This window comes from Puma concolor, chromosome A3 (assembly GCF_028749965.1).
Source record: "Puma concolor isolate L17-30 chromosome A3, mPumCon1.1.hap2, whole genome shotgun sequence".
Lineage (NCBI taxonomy): Eukaryota > Metazoa > Chordata > Mammalia > Carnivora > Felidae > Puma > Puma concolor.
The window spans coordinates 24,179,680-24,200,795 of NC_141669.1; the positions used below are offsets into that span (position 1 = coordinate 24,179,680).

General features: G+C 41.9%; 1 protein-coding gene across 1 annotated transcript in view; it reads right to left on the reverse strand.

Moving 5' to 3' along the window:
* ALK (ALK receptor tyrosine kinase) overlaps window positions 1-21,116 on the reverse strand; it is a 684,520-nt gene that overhangs the window by 443,419 nt on the left and 219,985 nt on the right. The window contains exon 3 of the mRNA XM_025927337.2: window positions 16,502-16,666. Coding sequence (XP_025783122.1) covers window positions 16,502-16,666 — 165 coding nt within the window. The remainder of the gene's footprint in view (window positions 1-16,501; window positions 16,667-21,116) is intronic.

Genomic DNA, 21,116 nt, shown 5'->3' on the forward strand with positions numbered 1-21,116 from the left:
GTGTCCATTATATCTGTTAGACTTAATTGGTTGATAGTATTGTTCAAGTCTTCTATATCCTTTTCTGTTTAATTATTCTACATTATTGGAAGTAGGTTATTAGAATCTCCCACTATAATTATTAAATGATCTGTTTCTTCTTTCAGTTGTGACAGTTTTTCTTCATGTGTTTAGAGGCTCTATTGTTAGATGACTATATATTTGTAATTGTTATATATTCCCGGTGAACGGACTCTTTTTTATCTTTATAAAACGCCCATCTTTTCCTTGGTAATATTTATTGTCTTAATGTCCATTTATCTGATATTAATATAGTTATTGGCTTATGGTTACTGTTTGCATAGTATCTCTTTTTCTATCCTTTTACTTTCAACCTGTTTGTGTCTTTGAATAAAAGGTGTACATCTTATAAAAAGATTAAGTTAGATCTTGCTTTTTATTTAGCCTGACAATCTCTGTCTTTTGCCTGGTTGTTTAGACTATTTACATTTAATATAACTAGTGATTTGGTTGGATCTACATATTTGTTTTTTGATATTTGTTTTTTATATGTCTCCTGGTTTTTGTTTCCTCTATCCCTTCCTGACCGCATATTTTGAGGATCATTTTAAAACTTCTGTTATTATTATTTTTTTTTTTTTGCATTTTAGGAGTTATTTTCTTAGTGGTTGCTATGTTATATGCATCTGAATTTATCACAGTCTTCAGATTAACACTAACATAATTCCAGTAAAATATAGAAATTTTGCTCCATTTTCTACCCTTTGTGCTATTATTATCATGTGTATTACATCTATATTTATGTAAACCCAAAATATAGCTTTGTAATTGTGCATTTATATATTATGTCTTTCAGAGTTGTTAACAAAAGAAATAAGGAAAAATGTATTTATTGAGCATTTTATATTAATACACATACTTACTATTTCTACTATTGTTCATTTCTTCCTGTGGATTCAAGTTATCCCCTGGTATGATTTCATTTCAGCTGAAGGACTTACTTTAATATTTACTGTAAGGTAGGTTTGCTGGCAACTTTGAGTTCTAATTTTCTCCCCTGAATATTTTTATTGGTTCTTTTGTTGTTGCTATTTTGTTTTATTTTTACTAACTTAGTTTGTTTCTTTAATACCTTGGCTGAGCTATATCTGTGAAATCTGTCTTTCCACAGTGTATGACCACTGATGACTCTGTTCAGCTTTGTTGTTGTTGTTGTTGTTGTTGTTGTTGTTGTTGTTGTTGTTGTCATTGTTGTTGTTGCTGTGGTTTTAGTGTTCTTGCTTTTAATTTTAAGCCTGGCTTCCTATGCTTCATCCATATATATCTTAGTGGTCTGCAAATATTTGGACAGAGGACATGCTTAAACACTTTGAACCACTAAAAATTCTGTCCTTTGTCAATAGATCTGTATGTGGGTAAGGTAGTATATTCAATGCTCAGGATACTGATGTCTCTTATGCATGTATGCACAGTCTTAGGGTTAAATAGAAGGTTATGGCCAGCTTGGACCTTTTTCCATTCTCATTGGGAATATACATAGTCTCAACCATGAATATACCTGCCCTGGCCTCAGGTTAGCTGCACCACAGATTATCATTTTCACCAACAATATTGCTAGGCATGTATTTTGCCCCCTCCTCCAAATCTAGTGAGCCACCTTCAACTGCAGAAGTTGTTTGTCTCCATGGTGTACCCTACTTTGTAAGGACCTCTGTGTAGACAGAGTTGGGTAGATAGGAGAAGCACCAGGTCAGAATGCCACAGATTCCCACAGTTCTTACCTGGGTCTTATCTGTAACCACACTCTGAAAGGAAGACAGAAGTTCATCAGTTTCTTAAGCACAAATACTTCTCAGATCATTATATTCATTTGGTCAATTTTTCAGAGAATCCAAATGGTTGTTTTTGTTAATTCTGTCCAGCTTTATAGTTGCTTTGGGGGGGAAAGAATTTGCCAGTCTCTTCACTTCACCATGGCTGAAAATCCTGCCTTACCTTACTTCTTTGAATCTAATTTTATTCACCTGAAACATAGATATCCATGTTTCTGAAACTATTTTATAGGGTTATTATGAGAATCATATAAAGCAGTGCATGATACGTGCTTGACATAAAGTAAGCCCTTGATAAACATTAACAGGGTCACTATACACAGTTGAGTGATTTGTGCCCTGCACAAATGTGTTGAGTGAGGGGATGAATGGGGATGAAATTCAGCTCATGCTCTGCTTGTCCAGCTATGAGTTCCAGCACTGGACTGCATCTATCCAGAGGAGGCATGTTTTCCCAATTCCTTTACCCAGAGAAGGCAAGATTTTTTTAATTCACACATAAATGTCATACAGTCTAGATGGTCTCAGAACACTGATTCCTGTTACCTTCCTCCCCTCACTTCTAGACCTTCTTAGTGAGTGTCAAGTCTTTTATCTTGAACTGGCCCAGTAAATATGCTTACACAAAAGCCCTTCATTACTCTCATGTCCTTTGGTTGTTTCTCCTCTGTTTTCATGTTCTTTTTTTCTTTCCCTTTTTCAGAGTAAATGGGCTCAATTATTTTGCTCATGCATTTATGGAAACATGAATTAAAAATAAGTTGTGGACTGCTGCCTGCTGCTAGTGTGGATGTGGGAAGAGTATTGCTAATTAGATTTCCTGCAGAAACTCAATTTCTAAATCCCTCTGAAAGACTCAGGACAGCTTCAGGATCCTTCTTTCACTCCATTTAAACATCTAGCTCCCTTCTGCAGGACACTGAATTTCTGTCTTGCCTTTCAACCCAGAGATAAAGAAGCCAATTGATTCAGCTTATGTTTCTAGTAAGTGGGGTTTTATTTATTTCCTCATGGAGCAGAGGGGTTCAAGAATTTGTCTAACTTTCTTGTTTCTCTAGCAGTGTTTCTCAAACTTGTCCTTATATGTGTGTCACACAAAAGGCCAACATGTCTGAATATGTCTTTATTGGTAGGCAAAGCCTGCTTCCTGTCCATGTGCCAGCCATTCCTGCTGATCCTGCCTATTTTGCTTCCAGAGTTGTGGACAATGGGAAAGATACATTCATCTTTTCAGGAGAAATACAGGTTGAAAACAGAAGAGGATCAGAAGACATAGGAATAGAAGAGAGAAGGAAAGCAAGAGACAAAAAATAAGGGAAAGGAATGAAGCATTTTTGTGAGGGCTGGACAAATGTGGGTGATCTCTGGAGGGTTGAGAAGTCAAAAGAATTGAGACTCTTACCTTCTCCAAAATCCTCATTTTGAAAGCATTAATTATTTTGAGTGCTCTTTTAAAAAAATATTTTCAATGTTCTTTTTTTATTTGAGACAGAGAGAGAGAGAGAGAAAGAAAGTGTGTGTGTGTGTGTGTGTGTGTGTGTGTGTGTGTGTGTGTGTGTGTGGAGAGGGGCTGGGGGGAGAGGGGGAGAGAGGGAGAGGGGGAGGGAGGGAGGGAGAGAGGGAGAGAGAGAGAGGGAGAGAGAGAGAGAGAGAGAGAGAGAGAGAGAGAGAGAGAGAATCTAAAGCAGGCTCCATGCTCAGCGCAAAGCCTAACACAGAGCTTGATCCCATGACCCTGGAATCATGACCTGAGCTGAAATCAAGAGTTGGACACTAAACCAACTGAGCCACCCAGGTGCCCCAAAATATTCTCAGTGTTCGTGATCTAACTTATAGTTAGTCTCTAAATAGGGTATAATCTGTGTTAAGAGCTTGAACATTGGAAGGATAGCAGCGACTGCATTGAGGTTTCTGATACTCAACTCCCTGAGTACACATCACTGTGGAATGGATGCCTTTTGGGCATAAACACATCTTGTTAATAAATGAAGAAATAAGAATTCTTAGGAGAGGGGGAGTATATAATCCAATGAATTATATCTTAATATAATTGTCTAGCCCAAGCAATATTGCAGATGAGAGTATTAAAAAGGAGCCTCTCATGTCATTGTTGCAGAAGTGAATTTAACGTCTATCTACTTTATGAGAAGACCATTCTCATTTTAGGCACTCTCCTTTTTGAACATTCTCATTTTATTTATAAGGAATAAATCATTACTTATTGCCAGCATAGTACTTCAAATGCCCCTTCCATCGCTTCCTGTATATAGATGCTGATCACATCAGAGAGATGACATTTGCCAAAAGAGAACACAACTGCAGGTCAGGGTGCTCCATAACAAAGGCATTGGGAGATGCCACACTATGCATGCAACCAGTCTCATTAACAGATAAATGCACCAAGCATATTTCCAAATAATAACAGCTTCCATGAAAATCAATTAAGAAAGATGTAATACCCAAGTGTGTTTTGATCAAGCATTGACTAGCAATCAGTACTAAGAATCCTAAAGCAAGAAGTGGAATGAATCAAAATAGATCATAATGCTTTAGAGGAGAATAATCTGAACTATTGTTGTAGCCACTCACATTAAAGGCTCTTAATTATCTTTTAGTGGGGGAGAATTGGACACTAAAGTCTGAACCCCCATGTATTCTATAGAATCTACTACAATTCCATTTGCAAATGTGCATGATTACCATTGTTGGTGAGGGTTCAGTCATTCTCAGCAAATTCTTTTGTCATGTCCCCAAAGTCCTAAGTTTAGAAACACCACTAGAGATGTTATACTTGGATACCTAGTATGAATGAGCTTCTTATGTTTTAGGATCAAGATTCCTAAATCAAGAGTGAGTAGAACTCATTGTTTTAAGCTGCGTGGCTGAGATAACCATGGTCAGACTAGGCTATATGTTACTTTATATGCCATTTTGCTGTTTACAGAGTGGTCTCTCATGCATTATTTCCATCGATTTTTATCACAAGTCAGGAAAGACAGCCACAGAGGTAAAATTACCCCCAGATCTCTCTTCATCTCACACTGAACCAGTCTTTCTCCATCTTGAATGAGTAAAGATTACCTTTCCAGTCTAAGTAGAATTACACTGTAGTTATACCCATTCAAGAGAATTTTATTTTATTCCTCTTTGCAAGGTTCTGGCTTTCCTTCAATACTCCTCAAGTATAAATTCAAAGCCACTCATGACTTTTTTTTTTTAATATGAAATTTATTGTCAAATTGGTTTCCATACAACACCCAGTGCTCATTCCAACAGATGCCCTCCTCAATACCCATCACCCACCCTCCCCTCCCTCCCACCCCCTATCAACCCTCAGTTTGTTCTCAGTTTTTAAGAGTCTCTTATGTTTTGACTCCCTCCCTCTTTTTTTTTTCCTTCCCCTCCCCCATGGTCTTCTGTTAAGTTTCTCAGGATTCACATAAGAGTGAAAACATATGGTATCTGTCTTTCTCTGTATGACTTATTTCACTTAGCATAACACTCTCCAGTTCCATCCACATTGCTACAAAAGGTCACATTTCATTCTTTCTCACTAGGCTCATGACTTTTCTTAAGCAGAGCCCATATTTCTTTAAGATATGTCTTATCTGAACCATTTGATATATAGAAATAAGTGAGGCTAAAAACTCCACTAATAAAAGGTTCTTAATAAGAGGAAATAAGGAAGTCAGAAAGACAGCTTCTCTTAGAGATTATCTAGTCCTACCCACTCAATTTACCAGTTGAAAAACTGAGGCCTGAGGTCACATGTTAGTGAAGGGCAGACCCACCACTCCTGAGTCCCAGCACAGTGTTCCTTCTGTTTCTACAGGGCAGTGCTTGTTGCAATAACCCAATTCTACCTTCTCACACTAATTGCCTCACCATGTAGTCTGGACAGCAAGCTTCCTGCTGTGCCTGCCTCAGGCAGTACTCCTTGCTCTGGCCATCGGCAAAGAAGATAAAGGAGACAGTGGACTTCCCTGGACCCTTATGAAGACACTGCCTTTACAGACACCACAGTGGCTATAACCTGGTTGTGTCAGAGAACTGAGCAAGTCTCCCCAGCATCACTAGCAGGTAGTCAATGCCATGAGCTGAATGTACCTCCAGACATTTAATGAGGGTGAGTCCCATATAGGAATAGGCCCTGGGAAACGTTGTGTTTTAGGAAGAGTTTAGTATAATGGAAAGGACATGAGATTCAGTGTTCAAAAGCTGGAATTCACGATCTGGCTCTGCTACATACCAGTGTTGTAGACTTGGGCAATTTACTTCATTTCTCTAAGCTTCTGTCTGTGGCTCAAGGAATACTTAATGAATGTCTATTTTATACTGGACCTTGGGCCAGGCTCTTGGGACATCACAATGAATGGGAAAGTCCTAGTTTTCTTTCTTTGATGCTTACCACTTAGCCTCAGTTTACCAATCTATTCATTTAGTCACACTAATAATACCCATCTCACCATGTTATGAGAATCAAATGGGATTGTGGACAAAAAAGCACTTTGCAGACTGTAGCTCTTGCCATTTTCATTTAGGACAGAGCCAAGGGCCAGTCCCTGAGCTGTCAGCAACTCACCACAGGCCTTGCATGTGTGGTTTCACTGTCTCCTCCAGCCACCTCACACAGGAGCTTCACAGAAACTGCCCTGGGAAGCATCTCAGCTTCCTTCCATGGGTGAGGTAGGTAGCCTCACCCCACGTTCTCCATTTTGGAACATCAGTCCCTCCAGCTCCTGCCCAGGGTGCCTTCAGTCCTTCTTACCCACAGGAGTCATATCCCTAGAACTTCTGCTACTTCTAGCTTCAGTTCCCGCTGCTATAACAAATTACCAGAAACTTAGCGCCTTAAAATAATACAAATTTATTACCCTACAGTTCTGGAGGTCATAAGTCTAACATGGGTTGGTGATCTGATTCCTTTCAGATGAGATTCAAGGGAGGAGGCACTGTCTTGCCTTCTCCAGCTTCTAGAAGCCGCTTGCCTTCCTTCTCTCCTGGCCTCTTCCTCCATCTTCAATGCCAGCAGCTGCTGTGCTACCACTTTACATGGAATTGTGCCCTCCTTGATGTTAGACATCCCCCTGACTTAGACATTAACCTGCAGTGCTCTGCCTTCAGTAGGGGCTTACCAATTGTTGGTTTAAGAAATGAAGAAATACATGATTCAAAAAATAAACAAAATTGAAAAATTGATGCCTATTAGCACATGATGATCTTCACATCTCTGTCTCTCTCTGACCTTTGCTTCCATAATCACATCTGCTCTGACTCTAGCTCTCCTGCTTCCCTTTTCTGTATATTAGGACCCCAGTGATTCCATTGGGCCCATGCGTATAATCGAGAATAATCTCATCTGCGAAGTCACTTTTGTCCTGTAAGCTAACATATTCCCAGGTTCTGGGAATTAGGGCTTCTTTGGGTGGTCATAATTGTATCTGTCATACCAGCCCACAGTCCCATGCTGTGGACACTCTCAGGATCACCAGCCTCAGGGGCTAACCTGACAAATTCATCTATGCTAATGGGCATAGGAGCTCCTCTTTCTTCCTTCCATGGTGTCACACAAGTGTCTAGAGGAATGCTCCCTTATCAGAACAAGAAATAGCCTTAGTGACAATCTAGTCCAAGACCTTTACCTTACAGATTAGGAACCCAAGGGCCATTACAGATAAAGTGACATCCATTATGGCAGAGTTGGGATGAGAGCCCAGACCCCTTTTCCCTCCAATGCCAGTCCTCTTTCCTTATGTCACATGCTCTGTGGGCAAGGTTGTTAAGCTCAGGTAAAGAAGGGCATAATCATCACCAGACAACCATGATCCATCCCCTCCCAGTGAAGGCTTCCTTTAGAGGCAGAGGCAATACCCTGGGAAAGGCTCGTCCTCATGGAGTGGCAGGAAATACTTCACAGACACTCTGCAAGTATTCTGGCTCATTAAGGCAAGTCCCTCACTGGAGCTCAAGTGCTGCCAGGTTGGCACCAGAATCTCATTAAAATGAAAGAATCACAAGTCACAGCTTGTTGAAGGGTTTGCTCGAGGGTCAGGACTTAAAGCCCAGTGACCTCATTGCTCAGGAGATGAGGGACACATTTCTGCAAGCAGCACCAGAGAACTAACATGGCCTCTCATGGTGAGTTCCAGAGGAGGGGCAGGGATAAGAGGCTACAAATCCCTCCAGCGACCTTGCTCTGATGAGAAGTTGGCTCAAATGAAAGGCATGGCCACTAAGAACCCTTCTGGAATGTCTAAAGAGGAAAAAATTCAATTGAAATAGAGCATGCCCCTGCTGCTTACATGCTGTAAATGGTACCTGGGTACATTCTTGAACCTGATGCACATTTGGTTCCCACAGTTACCCCTTCCCACCCTTCAAGGACAAGTCAAGCAGAATGAGGGTGGGGTGGGAATGCTCTTGATTTGTGGGCCAATGTTAATGCACCCTACCCTGGCAGGCAGAAAAGCAACTTGCTTGTCCACCCACCTGTGTGTCCCACCATTGCCAATAGCGCCGGCTTTTTTTTGGTTGTTGTTGTGGCAGAAAACAGTTAACATGCTTCTCACCCCCCCAACAAAAATCTAAAATAATAGCCTCAAATGAGAATTTTTTTTTTTTAATTTTTTTTTTCAACATTTATTTATTTTTGGGACAGAGAGAGACAGAGCATGAATGGGGGAGGGGCAGAGAGAGAGGGAGACACAGAATTGGAAACAGGCTCCAGGCTCTGAGCCATCAGCCCAGAGCCCGACGCGGGGCTCGAACTCACGGAGCGCGAGATCGTGACCTGGCTGAAGTCGGACGCTTAACCGACTGCGCCACCCAGGCGCCCCTCAAATGAGAATTTTTGATCTCTTGTATTAAAAAATATATATAACATATTTTATTTTATTATAAAAGCAATGAATGTTCACTGACTCAACTTTGAAAAATACCAAAGCACACAGAGAAAATATAAATCACTGATAATTCAGTCATCTAGAAATAACTTCTACCACCAAGTTGGCAGATAAAGACCTTTTCCTTATGTATATACCTCGTTTTCTCTTTTATAAAACAACTTATACCACACATATTGTTTGATCTGTTTTGGCAGCAGAATATTTAGGTATACTATGCTTTATGTAACAAATTCCCTATTGTTTGAGCATTTAAATGATTTCTTTCACCATCATAAACAACACCACCAAGGTAGTTTTTTAGATAAGCCAGTAGGAAATACTTGGTTGCGACCCTGTTTCTTAGGTCGGTCAGGTAGTCTATAGAGAAGGTATCTTTTGATTCTTAAGGGTTAAGCTTGTATTATTAGTGGCACTCTGCCCAGAAGTGATTTCTTTCCTATCTAAACCAGGTAGAGTCTAAGAAAAGAGATTAAATGGTTTTTGAAATTTATGAGTTGGAGAGACCACAAGAGCTAGACCTGTCTAAGAGGCCTTCTTGGTGGAGGAGTGTCTGGCCAGTGTAGCCTAGAATCTGGGAGGTGAGTGCTCAGGGAGAAACCTGCTGAGGCAGCTTCTTAAAGAATCCGTCAGAGACATAAGTGACCCTGGGGCTAGGTGACATGCTTTAACGAACCCAGAAGTCTGATACCATTTATAGGATGGAACAGCAGATGTCCTATCTCTAAAGTGTCTCCGAAGTGTACCCATGATTATGTTTATTTTTATCTAAAGAAGACAGAAAAGAAGCTTTACCAATAGTATTACACAGTGAGGAACAAACGCATACATATAATTGATAAGTATTTACATGGAAGGGGTACATGCTCAGAAATATTTTACTGATGAGGCATATAATAAATAAAGTTCAGAGACTGTTGCCTTAAAACAGAAACTTCATAGTAGACAGAGTAAGAAGCATAGGAAGAGAGCTCCTGGGGGCAGGAGCCCAGGAACACTTTGCATAGACAGTCCCAGTTGGGATCATCCCGTTTGAAACAAGTGAAAAGAAAAACAAAAACACACACACAAAAACATTGTTCTGTCCTGGAATGTGTGTGTGTGTGTGTGTGTGTGTGTGTGTGTGTGTGTGTGTGTGTAGTATCTGTCATTGTAATTGTATTTTTCTTCTATTCCAGTTTGCCTATCTCTACTGACCACTCTCCCAGCTTCTACACCCTAAAACCAGAGGTCTTTGCTAAAGGCTGCTTACACAAAGTAAGGTGAGCAATTATTGACTCTCCCATGAGCCAGGTTACCTGAAAGGTGATCACTAAACCCTGTGGGCAGGAAGCACTTGACTTTAAGCAGGCATTAGCACATTTCACCTCTGTGACAGTGAGGGCTGGGGCAAGAGGGGTGCCGCCAGGGTGTGCTCTCAATGACACTCCAGCCCTAGAGCTCCTCTCAATTCTGCCTCACTGACAGCCTGTCTTGCCATCTCCATCCTGTTCTCACCCATGGAACTGGCTCTCCAGAAAGAGCTGTAAACCCACTCACATGCTCGTATCGATGATGGAAGAGGCTAATTTATGAGGTCCCACTTAGTCAGCCAGTAAAGCCCAAGAGCAGAAATGGGTGGCTAATGACAAGTTTTACTGGATGAAGGAGGAAATGCTAGGCAGACTTTCATCCCTCCATTTTCCTGTCAATACTGAAAAAGGGTTAAGGTCAGAGCATAAGACTTAGAGCCAGCTCAGTCCACTAGCTGCAGCCCCCAGGAAGAGTGGGTGCAGAGAGAAACTGAGAGAAACTGCCCATCAAGGTTGTACCTGCAGCTCAAAATGTGGCCCAGTTTTCAGGTTCCAGCTACTCCCAGGATGGATTCAATCTGAGAAGTGTTCAGACACTCTTTTAAGAACTCTGCAAACCTTGGGGGGAAGGAATTAAAGGAAGGAGAAGAAATGCTGGTATTAATCTGGGCTCCTCTGAAATCACCTAACCTAACTTCCTAAAGGGTCTAAGAGCCCCCAAGTGCAGGGAGAGGCACACATGATCCACATGCCAGCACACACACAAGGGGAGAAAAATCAATGTGTAGTAAGTTGAACCATGGTCCCCAAAAGATATGCCCAAGTCCTAATCCCTGGTACTTAGGAAAATGATCTTATTCAGAAACAAGGTCTTTGAAAATGAAATTAAGTATCTGGAGATGAGATCATGCTGCATTTAAGATGGGCCCCAAATCCAGTGATATATGTCCCTATAAGAGGCAGATCTGAGACATGAGACGAATGCCATGTGAACATGGAGACAAAGACTGGACTGATGCATCTACAAGCAAAGGAGCACAGAGATTACCAGCAGCCACCAGAGGGTAGGCAACAGGCATGGAATACATTCTCCTGCAGAGCCTTCAGAAGGTACCAACTCTGATAACATCTTGATTTTGGACTATTGGCTTCTGGAACTGGGATAAAATAAACTTATGTTGTTTTAAGCTACCTAGTTTGTGTTTATTTGTTACAGCAGCTATAAGAAACTAATGCACAAGGGTATAACTGGAGCAGAACGACCCCACTCTGGCATTGTAGTCCCCTTGTCATCTGTGGCAGCAGTATTAGCCATTCCAGAATTCTAGGACAATGACAATACTTATTAGCCTTCTGAACTCAAGGCATGTTTTTTTTTTTTTAATTCCAATATAGTTAACATACAGTGTTACATTAGTTTCAGGTGTATGGTACAGTGATTCAACAATTCTATATATCACTGGATACTCCTTAAGACAAGTGCCCTCCTTAATCCCCATCACCTATTTCGCCCATCCCTCTGCCCACCTCCCCTCTGGTAACCACCAGTTTATTCTCTATAGTTAGGGGCGCCTGGGTGGCGCAGTCGGTTAAGCGTCCGACTTCAGCCAGGTCACGATCTCGCGGTCCGGGAGTTCGAGCCCCGCGTCAGGCTCTGGGCTGATGGCTCAGAGCCTGGAGCCTGTTTCCGATTCTGTGTCTCCCTCTCTCTCTGCCCCTCCCCCGTTCATGCTCTGTCTCTCTCTGTCCCAAAAATAAATAAACGTTGGAAAAAAAAAATTTATTCTCTATAGTTAAAAGTCTGTTTCTTAGTCTCTCTCTCTCTCTCTCTCTCTCTTATTTTCCTTTGCATGTTTGTGTTTTTTCTTAAATTCCACATATATGGGTGAAATCATATGGCTAGAGAGTATGCTAAGCAAAATAAGTCAGAGAAAGACATAAGCCAAACCCAAACAGAGACTTGAGAATCAGTTTTGTGGAAGAGAGTTGAGTTGATACAGGAAGGATGTCCGCTCCTCTCAGCTGAGTCTAGTCCCATTCTTCTTGGGTATACACATGACTGAGGGGTTATGGAGGGGTTCTGGGGAGAAGCTGCTAATCTGTTTTCTACTTTGAAGCTAGGGCCCATGCTGGAGACTTAGATCTTGTCTTGCTGGAGAAGAAAAATGTGACTACATTCCAAAACACCAGAAGTTGTAGATGTCAAACATGCTCCTGGCACTTCTTAAAAAGTCATAGAACGCCTCAACCTGATGATTCCTCAAGATCTTATTAATTTATAATATTGTGTTCAATCAAGACCATCACTTTTTATTATCTTGCTGCTCTGAATTGTATCTTCCTTATTATTCTCAGCTACAGCGGCTATAAATTAAAATCATTCAGAATTTATACTCTTACAGTTCATTATCTATGATTGGTATTATCTCACTGCCTTTTTCTGATCTTTCTATATCCTCTGACAAGAAATATTGCAATAGAGTCTAAATACCATCCAACCAATAAATGTTGAGTTTTTAAAAATCTCTATTGACTGTACTACCCTAAAGTGCACCCCATTCCTCCTTCTTATCTCCACAACCAGAATCCCTTCTGCCAAGAGGGGATCATCAGAGAAAGGGAGATTCTAAAGAGATGGCATTTAGGATTGGGATATAGGTCCTTGCTTTGGTGCTGTGCAAATTGGGCACCCATTTTCTCTCCTTCACCTTCACCTCTTTCCATGACAGTCAAGAGACGTTAAGACACATCAGCTTGCTTCATGAGTAGCAACCTTACTTCAGTGACCAGGGAGTGATATAATTAGTTGAATCAAAAAGCAATGAGCGGCCCATTACTGGAAGTTCTGAACACCTCTCAGTGACATTCCAGATGTGTGCCTACAAAGGCTAGAGGCTAGTCCCTTGTTTCTAAGACTGATCAAGGCTGTGTGACTATACAGATACTTCCATTAGACCCCAGGAAAAAGAAATACCAGTTCTGACAGTGCTGAGATTCCCTCAAGTTATGCTTGGATGTGTTTGTTCACTAAGGAACTTGATCAAGCGGACTGATATATCTACAATGGCTTTTGCCATGGCTATTCACATCGTTGTCCTTCATGTTAGTAAGAATGTTTTTCAGGGGCGCCTGGGTGGCGCAGTCGGTTAAGCGTCCGACTTCAGCCAGGTCAAGATCTCACGGTCCGTGAGTTCGAGCCCCGCGTCGGGCTCTAGGCTGATGGCTCAGAGCCTGGAGCCTGTTTCCGATTCTGTGTCTCCCTCTCTCTCTGCCCCTCCCCCGTTCATGCTCTGTCTCTCTCTGTCCCAAAAATAAATAAACGTTGAAAAAAAAATTAAAAAAAAAAAAAAAAGAATGTTTTTCAGACAAATGGAAGTTGGCAGTACTCACTAAAACATGAATATTCCAATCCTTACTGGTCTAACTAATTGGAAAAAGTCTGTAGTCAGTGCATGTACTGGCCCTTTATAAAAACATAAAGGCACGGATATATTTCCACACTCAGGAACACTTATTTCTTTCTTCTCTCCTCTTCTTCCTTTCGTTTTTCTCCTATAACTCAGGGTAACATGAAGATGCCAGAGATCACAAGAAAGCAGATAAAGGAGGAGAGACAGGTCACAGAGCGGCAATGCGTAATCTATTGGCACTCTTCTAAAATTCATTTAAAAATTTAAAAAACACCAACTTTAAAATTGATAAAGTCTGACTCCACAAAGTCTGTGGACAATTGCTACTTGTCCCTATCTCCTGATTTCACTGAACTGCACTCACAATTCAATAGCCATCAAACAAAAAACATACAATGACCAAAAGTACATGTACTACCAGGACTGTTGGGGATTAGGCTCTGGAGCCACCCCTATGGATGCATGAAAGCAGGTCCACGTCAAGAGTATAACAAACCTAGTTATGTCTCAGAATCACTTGAGAAGTGTCTAAAAATATTTTTTTAAAAAAACACAAAGGAAAAAAGAAGGAGAGAGTCCCGTGAAAACTGAGACTCCACTGAAATACTGTATTGCATCCACCAGATGGACGAAAATGACAAAGTCTGACAATATCAGGTACTGGTGAGGATGTAAAGTCCTGGGGAGGAATGCTAATACCTCAAAATGGGGTATAACTTGGTACAAGCACTTTGGAAAATAGTTCGGCACTCTCTATTGAAATGGAAGCTGCAACCCATGACCCAGCAATTCTACTCCTACTCTGTGCTCCAGGGAAATTCTTGGACGTGTATATGCACCAAGAGGCATGTACAAAATGCTTACAGTAGTGCTGTTGGTAACAGCCAAACCACAGAAATGACCCAAATGTCTAAGGATGGTGGAAGAAATCAACTGTGGTATTTTCATGCAGTGATTGAAAACCAAATGAACCACAGCTACATGCATCTACATTGACAAGCCACAAAACAACAATATTATTTCATTTGTATAACAGGTTACAAACCTAATCGACATGCTGTTTGGGGCTATATACACAAGTGGTAAGGTCATAAGGAAAAGCAAATGAACGATGGACACAAAATAGGATAGTGGTTCCCTCTGAGGGAAAGGAAAGATTTTGGATCTAGGTGGGTGACAGAAGAGGTTGTAAATGGACTGACAAACGTTCAAATTCTTATGCTTGGTGTTGAGAACACACATGTTGATTTCATTGTAATTGTGAATCCATGCATACAGGTTTCACTTTGTTGCACATGCTAGATTTTATGCTAAAATTTAAAAATATACAGATTTCCAGGTTCCATCTCCGATCTGTTGAATCAGTATCCCAGGCTGCGGAAACCAGGCAGTACTTTGTATAAGTTCTCCAGAGGAGTCAGATGCACTGTAGATGCACTATAGGGTTAAGAGCCACTCACCTACACACAATACTCCCCCCTCCCCCTGCCAATACACATCAGCATCCAGGTGAAAGCAGCTTAAAATATAAATCAAGGTCAAGCAATTTCAAAAGAGTCATAAAAACAGAAAAAAAGGTCAGCCTGGGAGAGTATGAAGAAAGGAAAGTTCTCTCACAGTTCAGGGTCTGAGGCTGCTATAGAAGCCTGAGGGCATCAGGCTTATTTCTGTGCCACCTCCGACCTCCCCCAGAAACTTAATTGAGCCCGTTAGATTCACAGAAGCATGAGCCTGAGATAACTGCCTCCCGGACCTGGGCCCAGGGCAGGGTTTCACTAGAGCTTTTGCTGCAAAGACAGAAACACGATGTGGGAGAAAGCGTCCTTGTTTGGCACTCATCACAGGAGACATCTAGACCTGGACCGACACGTACAAGCTATGTGATCTTTAGCAAGTCACTTCCCCTCTCTGAGCCCTCAATTTCTCATCTGCCCTGCCTCTCTCACAAAATTGGAATCCCATGAGACTGTACATGGAAGGGCTTTGCAAAATGAAAGTACTACTCCGAATGGTTCAGTGAGTCCATTACCACATCAGTGGCTACTTTTCCCTACAAGTCAGAAACATAGGCTGTCAATTCTGAATAAGCAGAGTTTTCTGGGTCCAAGGAACGTGGAGCTCTAAGATTTGCCACCTAAGATTTGAGACCTGAAAGCTGGACTAGGGCTTAGTGTCTCTGCATCTATCTCTAAACACTCAGCAAATATTTAACAAACACCCACAACTTATTCAGAGTCTAACTTCTCCGGCCCCTGATAATTCAGAAGAGGATGTTCATTAATCGCTCAGGACTACTGGAAACACCTTGCAAAGCTACAACACAGCCTGAATATTCATTAATGGCTTTGAAACTAACATTTAACCCAGTTATACGATACCTTCCAAATTAAAAATGCCAGATTTAGCAAAAAAAAATGCAGGACACTCAATTACATTTGAATTTTTCTTTTTTGTAAGTTTACTTATTTATTTTGATAGAGAGAGAGAGATTGAGCGCGCGCGCGCACAGGAGGGACAGAGAGAGGAGAGAGAATCCCACTGACAATACAGAGCCTGATGTGGGGCTTGAACTTATGAACTGTGAGATCATGACCTGAGCCAAAATCAAGAGTCAGATGCTTAACCTACTGAACCACTAGGTGCCCCTGAAATTTTTAAATATAATTGGAAGTTGGAATAATTTTAATGTATAAGTATGGCCCAACTATTGCATGAGATGTATTTATGCTAAAAAAAAACCATTGTTCATCAGAAAACTCAAATTTAAGTGGGTGTCCTGTATTTTACTTGGCAACTCTATTCCCAAAGGACAAACAGATCAGCACTTTCTCCTACATCAGTGTGAGAGCTATAAAATCCTATTTCCTTTACTTGGTGAGAGAGTGAAGGGTCGGCTTGGTCCTGAAACTGGACTTGCATTCTACGGAAGGTGCACACATTAAAAGCAGGTTTCAAAGGAAACAGGTTAGAACAGAGCCAGGAAGCCTTAAAACTGCAAACAGAAATAGACATACAAACCCTGTGCTAGCCCATCTGGGACACTTTGTGGTGGCCTCTACCCTTACCTCTGGGCATCTCCTTGGAGTGCTCTGTCTCAGGCCCGTCCAACAGGTCCATCTGGGAGGCCTCCTCAGAGGGGACTCGGCGCCAGGACCAGCTCTGGTTCCGGAGGTCGTGGAGTGGTGGGGAGTACTCCAGCTCACAGGGGAAGTCAAAGCTGCACTCCAGACCTGCAGTGACAGCCAAAGGTCAGTGGAGCAAACTGTCTCCCAAAAGAAACATTCCAGCATCGCCCCTGCTCCGCCCTCTGCTCCAGGAAGGTGGCCTTCATCTCACCCACAACCCTCATCTCTCCAGGGTGGGGAGCTGTCAGTTTCACAGCTGGCTTGGCTCCACATTGTTGTAAAGGGGACTAAGAGAGAAACAAAGGTGTTCCTTGTGTTACTCAGATTAAAGGAGGCATCTTTAGAGAAGGCAGGTGAAAAAAGAGCTAACAGGTGGGACTGGAAGAAGCTCTACATCCTGTGAGGTTACCTGGTGACATGAAAGGGCCTGAGGCCAAGTGGCTGGAGCCTGGCTTTGCAACCAGATAGGTCTGAATCTAAGTCTGCTGCTTAGCAGCTGGGTTGACTCCAGGCAAGAAAATCAGCCTCTGTGGCCTCAAATTTCCTCATCTGTACATTGGTGATGATAAATCTACCTCTAGAGTTTGCTGTAAGAGCCAGGAGGATCATGTGCTTTCTGTATTTGTGAACCTGCCTACAGTAGATGCTCAAGAAAAATCTTCACCAGGTTCTGCTCTATTTGAGAAGAGAAGGCCAAAGGGAGCTCAGGCCTTTACTCACAGCCCTGTCTTCCAGCCTTAGATCTACTCTTCGGCTCCCTCCAGACAAGAGGGCCAAGGCCATGAAAGCTAGTCTGGGCTCATTCTCTCTGGGGGAGAGGGTGGGGAAGGTCACTGGTAAGGAGACAGAGAGAGAGAGAGAGAGAGAGAGAGAGAAGGGAGGCAGGAAGAGACCATACGGTGGGACATTTTATGACCTTTTACAAGGATTCTTGTGCCCAAACCATTCTATGTTTGCCCTACTTCTAAGATACACTCACCTCCTTCCCCTTCCTAACTCCATATGCATTACCCAAAGTGGCTGAAGTACTTTGTACCCAGTAGGTTCTCAATGCTCATTGATGGGTAAATGGAATGTGTGCCAAAGTGCGAATTATTCACCCACTTTTGACTTCATTGTCTCCCCTCAGCCATGGGGATGTGAAGAAAGGGAGAATATGATATAAAAAACCCAGAACACTGGACTTGGTGTCCAGGCTTGGACAGTCTCTTCTCATGTGTGGCACTGGGTGCCCTCATCTGAAAAACATGGGTTTAGACCAAGTGACTGGGGAAACAAATGCCCAGTGAGACCTGGGCTCCAACTTCAGCTCTGCCACCAATTTTGCCGGTGCCCTTGAACAAGACACTACACCTCTCTGGGCCTCAAGTTCCTCAAATACAAAAGGAGACTTAGACTAGATGTTTTCTAAAGCTCCTTCTTAATTTGGCTTTTTAAAGATTCCTAAGTCCTTGTTCTCAGAAGTGTTATAGGGAATTTGATAAATCAATCTTCGTAGTGGTGCTAATGGGTGCTAACTCCCAATTATCATTGTGCATCGTAACAGCTGCTTCTGTGGCTACTGCTACCATGACCTCCAAGATGAATCTGGTGTTAAAAATTTCAGAATGCAGAGGGGAAGGGTGTCAATGCTAGTGCAGGCAGCTGGTCGTCACTGGATTGTCCCTTAGTCACATACACAGGCAGCTAAGCCCTATGCCAGAGTGGGAGTAAAAGAATTCCTGTTGACTTTAGCCAAACTAAGTTTAGGTGGGGGTTGGTGGGGGGTTGTGGGGGAAGAAAAATCCTTCCATTACACTTCTATTAAGTATCTTTCTGCTTCTCAGCCAGTAGAGATTTATGTACCAGCTGCTCTCCAGGAGCTGCCATCTTTCTGGTCCTAAGGTTAATACTACTTGACCTTTCACAATACAGACAATTCACCTTTATAATGGTGAGCTGAAATGGGCAGGACTACAACCTTGTTTGAGTTGACATGCCACCTGCTGCCAACATATTTATCAGCTTTGAAGACTTTCTACTTGCCTCTGGGGGCTGAGCTGCTGCTGTGTCCATGAATTGGTGTCCATGAATTGTAGGCCACTTTAATCTTCACGACTTACTTGCCAGCCACCTAGTTTTGATTACAGAATGCAAGGAGAAAGCTGGTCCAACATTGTGTATTTTGTAGCATAAAAATTATCCTTATAATGAAAAGAGTAGCCACTAATCTTGGCTTTTCTAAAGAGGGTCAAAAAGATCCATCTATATTAACAAATGACTGAGTCAAAAGATGGGAGAGAAAGGTACTGGCCATTCCCATCCCACATAGACAACTATTGGTGACTTTCCCAAAGCTTTCTCTTCTGTGGCCCAGCCTCTATCTTGATTTTTCTTCTCCAATTAAAGTCATCCTATTTCTATTTGGAACAGAGGGGTGGCATGCAAGATCAAATACTGCCTGGTGTATATTAGACAGACAACAGAATATACAATCCTAGTATCAAGCATCATCCGTCCTGGGATCTTTTAACTCTGAAGAGTCAGAGAACCGGCTGTGTTTGGACCAAACCCTGCCTGGTGAAACAAGCTAGGCACATGCTCCAATTATCAAATAGGTTCATTTTGAAATTCTTGCTCCAAGGCAGCCTCCCTTTAGCTGTCAAAGCTGCACTCTTTGGCTTTAAATAGAAAGGAGGTTAATATTACTGTTCATTTTGGGTGAAACTGAATTGGGCTTTTTTAAATTCCAGTTTAATTTCTCATAAAATATCAAGAGAGGTTTCTTTCTCCTGCACTAGCCTCAGTGCCTTTCAAGAAATAACACCTGGGACTCATTTCTAAAAACACCAGGATAAGGAGTATTCTCCTTGGGTCTTTTCTAAAGTTGTAGACCTATGAAGCTTCTTGTGTCTCCTTAACCCTCTTCTGACCCAGTCCTGGTAGGATAGGGACTGTAGAGTATATTTTACAGATAGGACTCAGAGGGATCAAGGGTTTCAGTGAAGTGTTCAGCCTTAAGCAATCCAATGGCAGAGGCAGGTCAACATTCAAGAGAAGGCATGGGAAATAACATTCACTGAGTCCCAGCCATCTGCCAGAGACTGTGTGTGCGGTTTTTTTTATGTCACTGTTTTTCTGATGCCACTATATCTAATCTACAGAAAATCACTGAGAAGTAGATGTTATCTTCTCTCTACAGGTAAGGAAACAGAGGCTCAGAAAGTTTACTCTACTTGCCTAAAGATCAAAGGATCACCCTAAGGCAGAACCAGAATGTGACCTAAGGCTGAATAATAATGAAGATTGAGACATTTTTGATCATGCCTCCACAGTTTCAAAATCACAATCCAGGACCAACAGAGTAAATTAAATAATATATGAGAAACCTGGGAAGTGTTATATCTTGGTTATTATTACACCCAAAGTCTGCAACCTCTTCATATTTGCAAAGGCTTGTCCTTGCCCCTAAGGGAACAGATTTATATTTCCTCTGTGTCAGGCTTATTTTGCAAAGTAACCATGACCTTCAAAACATTCCAGAGATCTCGGGGCACCTGGGTGGTTCAGTCAGTTAGGCTTCGGACTTCAGCTCAGGTCATGATCTCATGGTCCGTGAGCTCAAGCCCAGTATCGGGCTCTGTACTAACAGCTCAGAGCCTGGAGCCTGCTTTGGATTCTGTGTCTCCCTCTCTATCCCTGTCCCTCCTCCCCTCTTTCTCAAAAATAAATAAATAAACATTAAAAAAATTTCAAAACAATCTAGAGATCTCAAACTTACTTTACCTATCAGGACCCAGGAGAATCTAACCATTGAAAAATAGCAATGAGAAAAAGACATACTTTCCAGAACCTGCTGATCATTGCTACCCACTTTCTTGTTACTTCCATTGTAAAAAAAAAAAAAAAAAAAAAAAAAAGATAAAGTAATGGAATCTTCTGGAAACAGTTCTCCTGCTGAGAGGGGTGTCAGGTGCTGTGAAGAGAAAGGTCTTGGTAGAGCAGTGAGGATGGTTCCAGGCTTGGTCCTGCATAGAGCAGCTGAGAGACCTCAGCAGGTTCACTCACCTCTCTATGCCTAGTTTTCTACCTTTGAAAAATGAAACAAATGGAGCAAATACCTTCTACAGTGCCCTCCGTCTCTGAAGGTTGGTGATTCTATAAGGCCAACACAACCAAACCTACAGACCCTCAGTCACTTTCACTCTGCCTACCTCTAAATGAGGGCTTGTTGTCATCCCTAGAAGCAGAGTCCCCATGAAACGAGGCTGAAAGTGCATCTCACTCAATGGGGACTCAGTTTACCTCAAGATCGTCAGAGAATTAAGAAGAAAATCTCAGGTTTTACAGTGACTGACTGTTCCTGAGTAAGTGTGAATGTGAATGTGTGTATGTGCGTATGTATGTTCATACATTTTTATCAGCTTGTACCTATGTTCTGAAACCTTCCAGGGTATGAGTCACATTTCAAAAACTGAATTCATTAACAGTTAGCTTTAAGGCACTGTTCTAGTATAAAAGGCAGCCATTCAGAAAAATGTTACAGAAGCTGATCAGAAAACCCTGTGGTAGCCCT